Source organism: Camelina sativa, chromosome 17 (assembly GCF_000633955.1).
Source record: "Camelina sativa cultivar DH55 chromosome 17, Cs, whole genome shotgun sequence".
NCBI lineage: Eukaryota > Viridiplantae > Streptophyta > Magnoliopsida > Brassicales > Brassicaceae > Camelina > Camelina sativa.
This window is the reverse complement of record NC_025701.1, coordinates 22,891,814-22,900,741: the sequence shown is the minus strand read 5'-3', so window position 1 is coordinate 22,900,741 and position 8,928 is coordinate 22,891,814. Positions and strand designations below refer to the sequence as shown.

At 41.1% G+C, this 8,928-nt stretch overlaps 2 protein-coding genes across 2 annotated transcripts; one reads left to right on the top strand and one right to left on the bottom strand.

Annotated features, from left to right (window-relative positions):
- Positions 2,205-5,499, top strand: LOC104757882. Its single transcript, XM_010480663.2, has 5 exons — positions 2,205-3,100; positions 3,232-3,980; positions 4,063-4,152; positions 4,235-4,960; positions 5,062-5,499. The coding sequence occupies exons 1-5, from the start codon at positions 2,992-2,994 to the stop codon at positions 5,131-5,133; spliced, it is 1,746 nt and encodes a 581-aa protein (XP_010478965.1). The 5' UTR covers positions 2,205-2,991; the 3' UTR covers positions 5,134-5,499.
- LOC104757881 (transmembrane protein 50A) lies at positions 6,266-8,499 on the bottom strand. The gene is made up of 4 exons (XM_010480662.2): positions 8,288-8,499; positions 8,115-8,202; positions 7,046-7,198; positions 6,266-6,540 (listed from the first exon to the last, which is right to left on the bottom strand). Exons 1-4 carry the CDS (start codon positions 8,418-8,420, stop codon positions 6,507-6,509), a joined length of 408 nt encoding a protein of 135 aa, XP_010478964.1. The 5' UTR covers positions 8,421-8,499; the 3' UTR covers positions 6,266-6,506.

Genomic DNA, 8,928 nt, shown 5'->3' with positions numbered 1-8,928 from the left:
AGATGCTGAGTTAAAAAGGCGAACCTCAAAGGAGGCCTGAGCAACGTCAGCAATCGCATCAACTTCCTTCATCGTCTCAACGGGAAGTATGCAACCAGGGCCGAAGTGAATCTTCCGAAAAAGCTCGGCGCAAGACTGAGAGTCGTCCGGGAAAGGACGAGCTTCGGAAGTGTGGGAAACACTCCAGCCAAAATTAGACGTCTTGGACTTCTTCGGCGGGTCAGATCGTTCTTGATCAGCGCCCTCCTTCCTCTTCTGAGAACTCTTCGTAACCTCGGTGTTACGACCAGAAGTCTCGTCCACCTTCCTCCTCGGAAGTGTCTAGGCAGAACCGATGTGGCGGTTTAAAGGAAGGGGTCTTGAAGGTTGTTTCGACAAAGCATCGGACGACCGATGAGATTGAGAAGGGACCTTCTTAGTCAAGCCATCGCCTGAAGGATTAACAGCAAGACGAGCATCTGATTGAGGAGTCGAACGAGGAAGAGAGGATGGCTCCGACACTCGGCGGTAACGAGCAGATGCGTTAGGAACGTTCATATTCAATTTGCCCATCGTTCCGGCTAAAACAAGGGGCAACAGAAAAACGTTGGATCAAAAGTGCGAAACCTAAAGATAGCAAAAATATACAAAGACTACCTTTCTTCTTCGGATGAGCTAGTGCTTTTCTCGGACGATCTCTCTTCGCTTCAGTACATGGCCAAACGTAAGGACTAAAGAGCTTGATCGCGTCAATCTCAGCTTGGAAAGAAGGAGGGTATGGAAGCAGCCACCTTGGAATAACGACTACAAAAATAATAAACGAAACAAAAGGGTTAAGAAAAACCAAAGGCCGGCAAAGGACAGAAATATTTAAGCAAAAAACGGTCGGCTACCGGGTGAAGGGTTCCACCCAGAAAACCAAAGAATTGATGGATCCTCAATAACCCCCGGGACAACTTCCAGAAAGAAATACGAGCCTTTCCAATTATACGTTTTTCCTTTGGCACCTTCAACGAGGATCGTCTTCTTTGTTGAAGCCAAGTAGTAGATCCCAGGAGTTTTATTCCGATTCGACGAGTTCAGACATGTCAACTCCTCCAAATGATCACAAGTGAGCTTGACCCGCGCAGCCTCGGCCATGATTGAGAGACCCATGGCGTTTCGAAAGGTTGCCGGGGCAAATTGAGAAACGGCTGCCTTACGACGAGCAAAATACGTCATCAAGAAGGAAGGAAGCGGGAAAATAAGTCCACATTCGGTAAAATATATCTCCGAGAGACATATGAAACCAGGAGGGGCATCCCAGGGACGCTGAACTGGAGTTGGGATCAAAATATTAGGTTCGACGTTTAATTTCCCAATGCGAACCGTTTCAATTGCCTCGCCAATGTCAAGTTTCGATCGGCGTATATGGGAGAAAATATTCTCGGTGGGCAGAGGAACATCATCCATCTCAGGGAAAGACGGATCGTTAGTTAAAGGCTCGTTAATCAAAGAAGAGATCTTACAGGGGAGTCCCGATGAGCTGGAAACGGCCGTCTCATAAAAAAGACGACGTTGGATCTCTTCAAACTGATCCATGTCAGAACCCGTCGACGACAAATCGGAAGAAACCCGAGACCGGGCCTTGCGACGAGCAGCCCTAACCAAACCATCAAACTCAAAAGACGTAGCTCGTCGATGGTGACTGTCGGCGGAAAGGTCGGGAGATACGGATCGAGGGGAATTGATAACGAAAAGTGCGAAACACTAACAAGCAGAATAACGACGAGATAATAAGAAGGGAGAATACCTGAACGATGAGAGCACCAAAACTCGATAAAATGATAATGAGAGAAGAGAAGGAATGGTATTTATAGAAAAAGAAGGAGGGTTCTAGAGACGCAATCATTGCAGCACGCGCTCGGCGGCGATACAACTTCCGGACATCACGCGCATTTATGGGCCCATCTAGGATCATTGGTTGGGCCTAAATTGTACTTCTTACGTACCGAAATTTTAACTAAATATTCAAATTAGATTAAACAAAGAAAACAGATTCTAATATGTAAAATGAAATGAAAATTAAAATGTTTTTTTGTTTGAGTATTGTGTTCTAAGGAGAGGAAAAAAAGGCTCTTTGTTTCTTCATACGTTTCGTTCCCAAAAATTTTACACACACAGAAGAGAAGAACCAATTTTACAATTTTTTTTCTCGCCTCCCTTCTTCTTCTTCTTCTTCTTCTTCTTCTTCTTCGACCACTCGCAAAAACCCTAATTTCATCATTTCCCTTTCTGATTCGGAATATTTTCTCTGCAAGTTTCCATCTTAATCCATCCTTCTTCTTCTATCGCGCTTTAGGAAGCTTGTCGTCTTCTCTCGTTGTGGGTTATCAAAAAAAAAAAAGGCCATTTCTTTCGATTGAGCGATTGAATCTACGAGGCGAACAATCTCTTTCTAGGTTAGGGTTTTGGTGTGTTCTGTATCTCTATCTATCTCTTCCTTACATACCCTTGTGGGGGGGGGTTTTGGTGTGTTCTGATGTTGGTTTGAGAGCGGAGTTTGATGGTCTTGTTGAACCCTAGGTAGAGATTTGGGCTGATTAATACTGGCACTGGTGATTAGATTTTGAGATTGTAAGCCTAGGTGTTAGGGTTTCATATCACTTGAATTGTGGCTGTGGCATTTGGACGGAGCTCTGTAGGGTTTGTCCCTTGGTTTTTTTGCAAGGATGAGTGTTCCCTAGTTTGTAGCTAAATTGTCTTCTAATGGAAGTGTAGAAGGTGTTGTCATCTTGGAGAAACAAGCTATTTGGATTTGTGCATTAGAGTTTTAAGGAGGAGCCTAGGGATTGCATTTGGATTCCTCTCCTGCCCTTTGCCGTGCTAGGATTTTTTAGATGCTAGAGAAAGCTAGGATACGTTAGAACTTTGCTGAATTTTGTAAGAGGAGCTTTCTCTATTGTAGTTGAGGGGTGAAGGTCAGAGGAAGTGTATGTTCTCTCTTTTATCTGATGAGGTACAGCTTTTCTAATGGACAAAGGTGAACAGTCTTTAGCTCCGGAATGGTTGAGAAGTTCAGGGCATGCTTCTGGTGGTGGGAGTTCAAACCACCTCCTTGTATCATCTTCTTCTCATTCAGGTAGGTTCCAGTCATGGAGCATCTCATTGATAGTTTGTTATATTTTGGTTTTCCCGTGTTGATCCTAACCTCCTTAGTCGCTATCACGTGATTTTAACTGTTTTTTCGTATCTTGTTTTTTTCTTGTGTAGATTCTGCATCTTTACAACATAATATCAGGAATAGGAATTCTAGGAGCAAAAGTGACATTGATTCAATTCATTCTCCTTTTCTGGATCGATCTTCTTCTACTAATTCAAGGAGAGGCTCTAGTAATGGGTCTGCAAAGCATGCATATAGTAGTTTCAACTTTAATAGGAGTCAAAGGGATAAGGACCGCAGCAGGGAGAAGGATAGGGTAAGCTATGTAGATCCTTGGGACCTTGACACTGCTATCCCTATTAGAACTATCCTGACTGGTAGGGATCCGGATCCATTGAGACGATCACATTCAATGGTGACAAGGAAACAGGGCGATCACTTATCTCGAGGATTAACTGTGGGTTTGAAAAATGGTGGCAGTAGTAATAGTTATAACGGTAATGGAATACTTTCTGGATCTAGTATTGGGAATAGCTTTCAGAGAACTGGGTTTGATAAGGATTTTCCTTCGCTTGGTGCTGAGGAGAAGCAAGGTGGGCAAGATGTTGTACGAGTCTCATCTCCTGGTTTAAGTTCAGCTGTTCAAAACTTGCCAGTTGGTAACTCAGCTTTGATTGGTGGGGAAGGTTGGACGTCGGCTCTGGCAGAGGTTCCCAATGTCATTGAAAAGGTTTGTGCTGGGTCATTAACGTCTCCAAAAGCTAATGCTGTTAGCACGAGAGCTTTATCTGGACCGACTGGTCTGAACATGGCTGAAGCATTGGTGCAGGCTCCAGCAAGAACTCACACCCCTCCCCAGGTATGATTTTGCAGCATCTTTGTGTAACTTTATTGTACACTTGCCTCTCTGGTTGTCTAAGATTATAAACCATTGTTTTCAGGGATCTGTGAAGACACAAAGACTTGAGGACTTGGCAATCAAGCAGTCAAGGCAATTGATACCGGTTGTGCCTTCAGCACCAAAGTGCTCGGTAAGTACATACCTTAGTCAATCTTATTATTCCTCATTCATCTAGTGCTATAATCGGATATCTGCTTTATTTGATTTGTCAGAGTCTGAATTCTTCTGATAAATCCAAGACAAAGCAAGTGATTCGGGCTGGTGAAACTTGTCTTGCTCCCTCGAGAAATGCCCAACAACAGCCCTCTGTACTGCTTGGGAATTTACAGTCTAACCCCAGTGGTCAAATCAAATCTGAGAAGAAGCTGTTGGTTCTCAAACCGGCTAGGGAAAACGGTGTCAGTGCTGTTAAAGAATCTGGAACTCCTAGTGCTAATACAAACAGTCGAGCCGCCTCTAGCCAGCTGATGTCCAATGCCCAATCAACACAATCTCCTCCTGTCAGAAGTACAAACAGCCCGAAGGAGCTCAAGGGAGCTAGTGCCTTCTCCATGATATCTAGCCAAACTATTGAAAAGAAATCTTCTGCTGCTCAAACTCAGAGCAGAAGTGCTTTTTACAGTGCTCTGAAGCAGAAAACTGTTTCAACAAGCATCTCCACTGATCCTGTTAACTCTTCAACCAGCATTTCTTCTTCTGTTGAGGGAAAAGTCAACAGCTCAAAGGAACTTGTAGCTAGTGACCCTTCAAGTCCACAGGCAACAAGTGGCCTCGAAGTGACTGAAAGAGTCCAGGTAGCCTCTCATACGAGTGGATTTGAAGCAGCAGACACTCCAGATGAGAAAGAAGCAGAGTTCCTTAGATCGCTCGGCTGGGATGAAAACAGTGGCGAAGATGAAGCACTCACAGTGGAGGAGATAGAAGCCTTTGTTGAACAGGTAAAAACATTTAACAAGACTAAACAGTCCCGCTGTCTCTCTCAGAATATTGCAACCTAAAAGAGGAATAATTGTTTATGTTCTTTCTTTTGGTCAAACAGTACAAGAAGCTAAGGCCGTCGCTTCCGCAGAGACTGTCCATGATACAAGAGGCAAGAGAGGATGTAGCTTAAAACTCATGAACCCAACTTTACTAAACTGAAGAAAGTACTGGTGTTTGGAAGATAGTTTCTAATTTCTTTTTTTTTATTATTATTCTTCTTCTGTTGGTGGTCTTTTTGTTCTTGAGAAAAGCTTAGCTACTACTTTGGCAATGGAAGATGAGAAAGGCAGGGAGGGTTTTTGTTTGGTTGTTTTGATGGTTTGCAAATAGTGCAAATAAGCTGATGAGGCTTTGAGTTGCCATATGAGTGTCCTGCCCTCTTCAGACTTTGTAGATCTTTCTTTGGTCTGAAAAGAATGGCTCAGCTCTCACACATGTTTCTCTTCTTCCCATCTTCTTTTGTCTCTAATGTTAAATGAGCAAGAGAATTGGCTCTTACACTATGGTTCTGTTACTGCTCTATCCCAAAGGGTTTTTTATTAACACAAAGCTTAAGACGCAACAAATTTGAGTCAACCAAAAAATACACCCATCACCCATTCGATGTTCTGCATCAAGACTCCCCGTTGGAAGAAGATTCGACATTGAATCTTAAAGAATACTCTTAAACTCCCTCAACTAAAATATGATCGAAGCTATATCAGTGATCGTTCAGTTTTCAGATGACCAATCTTCTTCGACGTGCCTATATATATGGTTAGAAATGCTTTAAGTAAAGCGCAAAAGGCTATAGGCAAAAAAATTTAATATTGGGCTATGCAGACGAAACTATAGGCGGCTTCGTCTAGTTTAAAGAGGATCTATGTAAATTTGACCAAGCTTAGGTGTGAACATTTGCAACCAAATTCAAGCTTCGCAGAGCAATATTACTTAGAAAACCGCCTCGAGGGCCAAATATATTGTGATTAAAAAAAAAACTCTTTTCTACTCCCATTTATCTTAGGATCTTTAACGAACGAAAATGTACTCATATTGACATTGTTACTATCGGCAAGAACTCGTGTATATTCTGTTCTTGTTTTACCTCTAAGAAGCCCCATCAAACTGATGTCTCTTTCTTCTCTCGTCTTCTTTTCTATCATCTCTATATCCTTTATAGCATATTCTCTCGTATCTCTCAAATTTTATCCATTTGATTCTTACCAATCACAGGTTTTCGTGTTTCTTTTCTAGATGAACCAAATAAAGAACATGCTCAGAAATGTTTAACACTCAACTGATTGATTCGGAGTCCAACTTATATTCTTGTACTAAAGGTGGATATTCAATAACAGTGACAAAGTTTAACACAAACACACACTGATGCAACAGAGGAATCTAGCACACAGGTCAAGCTGACCAGACAAGACACAGGAATTTACAGAGTAGAGAAAAAAAGATAGGAACTTATGTTGTCACAGAATGTATTTGAGTCGGAGATGAAGTATGTGCCTGTGCGTCTACTTACTCTGAATGTGACGTCCAATACATTAGCCCACTGTCAAAAGAATTGTGGTCAGTGACCAAGGATATACAGATAAGATTTACAGTACAAGAAAACAAAAAGGTTAGTATGCATTACTGTCTCATTGCAAATACAAATCCCATTTTCCAGGATTGACTGTGCCATACAATCTTGTGCTATCTCTAGCTACTATAAACTAATCTCAATGAAAATGAACCAATAATTTTATTTTAAATTTATTGTTCTCAGTCAAAATCTACTCTGACTATGAAAGATGATTCCCATAAGCTAGTTTGCCTCAGATGCAATAAAAAAAAGGCAGCCTATTACTTATATTATGGATTGTCCCAATAAGATTGTATGAATCACTAAATCTCATGCTCCTTTAATACAAGTTTGTATGGATTTTCAATAATTCATCTAGTATAATCTTCTCCGTCACATTTTCCCAATCAAAAATCAGCGTTTGGTAGTGATTTAAGATATGCACAACTAGTCGAAAGCATTAGAGAAACATAAAAGTATAGAATGCCTTTACCTTATCAATACAAACACGCATTGAAAAACACCAGCCACACCAGTCCAAGTCGAAGGCCCAGTAATGACGACCGAATCTTGAATCAGCAAGCCAACAGATGCAGCTAAGGAAACAAACGCTACGACATACGCTATGAAAAGCCATAGCTTCAATCTGTAGCCAAGAATCCATATACATAAAAAAAAAAATCACAAATGGTTGAAACTAACCGCAAGTCTCAGCTAAAACTTGACTTTTCAGATACGAGGGTTATATACACACAAGATATCTCAACTATCTTCTAGTTTCCACAGGAGTACAGATTAGAAACACGAGTCAACCAAGCTCTCAAGTCTTATCTTGATTTAAGAACTGAATCACAAAGCCAACAGAAGCAGCTAGAGAAACAAATGCTACGACATATGCTATGAAAAGCCATAGCTTCAATCTGTAGCCAAGAATCCAAATACATAAAAACAGAGATAAAAAATGGTTGAAACAAGCCGCAAGTCTCCGTGAAAACTTGACTGAGTGTTATAAGCACATTAGATATTTCAACTATCTTCTAGTTTGCACAGGGATACAGATAAGAAACTCTTAGTAAACAAGCTCTTAAGTCTTATCTTGATTTAAAGACTGGACCAGTGAGTGAAGCCAACGCAAGCAGCTAGAGAAAAACAAATGCTACGACATACACGCTATGAAAAGCCATAGCTTCAATCTAAAGCCAAGAATCGAAAAACATAAAACACAAATCAAGAATACTAAGAGACTATATGCATCAGCCACAAATCTCAGCGAGAACTTGATTTCGGATAATAACACACAGATATATCAACTATCTTCCAGCTTCCACAGAGATTAGAATTACAGACTAACCAAGCTCTTATGTCTTATCTTTTCTAAAAAAAACTTAATCAGAAAGAAACAACTGCGATGATACCATCACATAAACTGCTTCTCAAGCTACATCAGCCGCAAATCTTAGCTAAAAGCTTAACCTATCTTCTAGTTTCCACAGTTGTCAAGTCTTTGTATTGGTTGTTAAAGAACTGAATTTTTCAAAATCAAGGAAGAATAGAAAACGAACCTCCACTCGCCTTCGTCATAAGGAGAGTAATCAATGTCTTCTTTTCTGACGCAATTGAACATCAAAGCTCCGAGAGATGCGAATATGCCTGCGACGAGAGCGAAACCCCCAAATCAGATTTTCTGAAAACCCTAAAATCACGGGAGAATAGTTCGATGGATGTAAATTTTTACCGGGAAGGTAATGGACGAAGGGAACTTGAATGGAACTGCACACGACGGCGTCAACCCAAAACCACCATCCGGTTCCGAAGACTGCGCCGGAGAACCCGGGTCCGAAAATAGCCCATAGTTCAGCCAAATCCATCGCTCGATGATCGTCGTTAGTGCTCTCTACCAACAGGATTTACCTCCGTCCAAGTCAAAATTTTTAGAAAAATAAAAATTGTGTCAAATTATTATTATTATACAAAAAAAAATGTTGTTGTTGTGGGACTCCGTTTTCGTTTAGGTTTTGCTAAAATGAAAACATTTGTAGAGTTTTTTTTTTTTTTTTTTCAACCAAACATTAAATTAAAAGATAACTCCGAGGTTGGTTGTCCAAACCCGAAGATAAGAGTTTACAAAAGAAAATTCAGAAACTAAAGATCTCGAAGAACGAACTAGACAATCTGTCCTCACATTTGATTCACGCGGGATTCTGGTAAGATTAAAGGAGTAAAAGGATGATATGAGTTAAGTGAAATCGTCCAACAGATTCGAGAAGGCGGGCCAATCTTCCGGTGACTGCACCATCGACTAACTCTGAGCAATCTATCTCAAAACTTTGACAGTCAGCGCCAACCGCCAGGAGGGATTCTATTGCCCAAATCAAG

Coding starts and splice junctions, on each gene's coding strand:
- LOC104757882 (XM_010480663.2), top strand. CDS start 2,992: ATGGACAAAGGTGAACAGTCTTTAGCTCCGGAATGGTTGAGAAGTTCA. Junction 3,101..3,231: donor ATCATCTTCTTCTCATTCAG/GTAGGTTCCAGT, acceptor TTTCTTGTGTAG/ATTCTGCATCTTTACAACAT. Junction 4,961..5,061: donor TAGAAGCCTTTGTTGAACAG/GTAAAAACATTT, acceptor TTGGTCAAACAG/TACAAGAAGCTAAGGCCGTC.
- LOC104757881 (XM_010480662.2), bottom strand. CDS start 8,420: ATGGATTTGGCTGAACTATGGGCTATTTTCGGACCCGGGTTCTCCGGC. Junction 8,203..8,287: donor CTTCGTCCATTACCTTCCCG/GTAAAAATTTAC, acceptor CTCTCGTCGCAG/GCATATTCGCATCTCTCGGA. Junction 6,541..7,045: donor TGCGTGTTTGTATTGATAAG/GTAAAGGCATTC, acceptor TTCTTTTGACAG/TGGGCTAATGTATTGGACGT.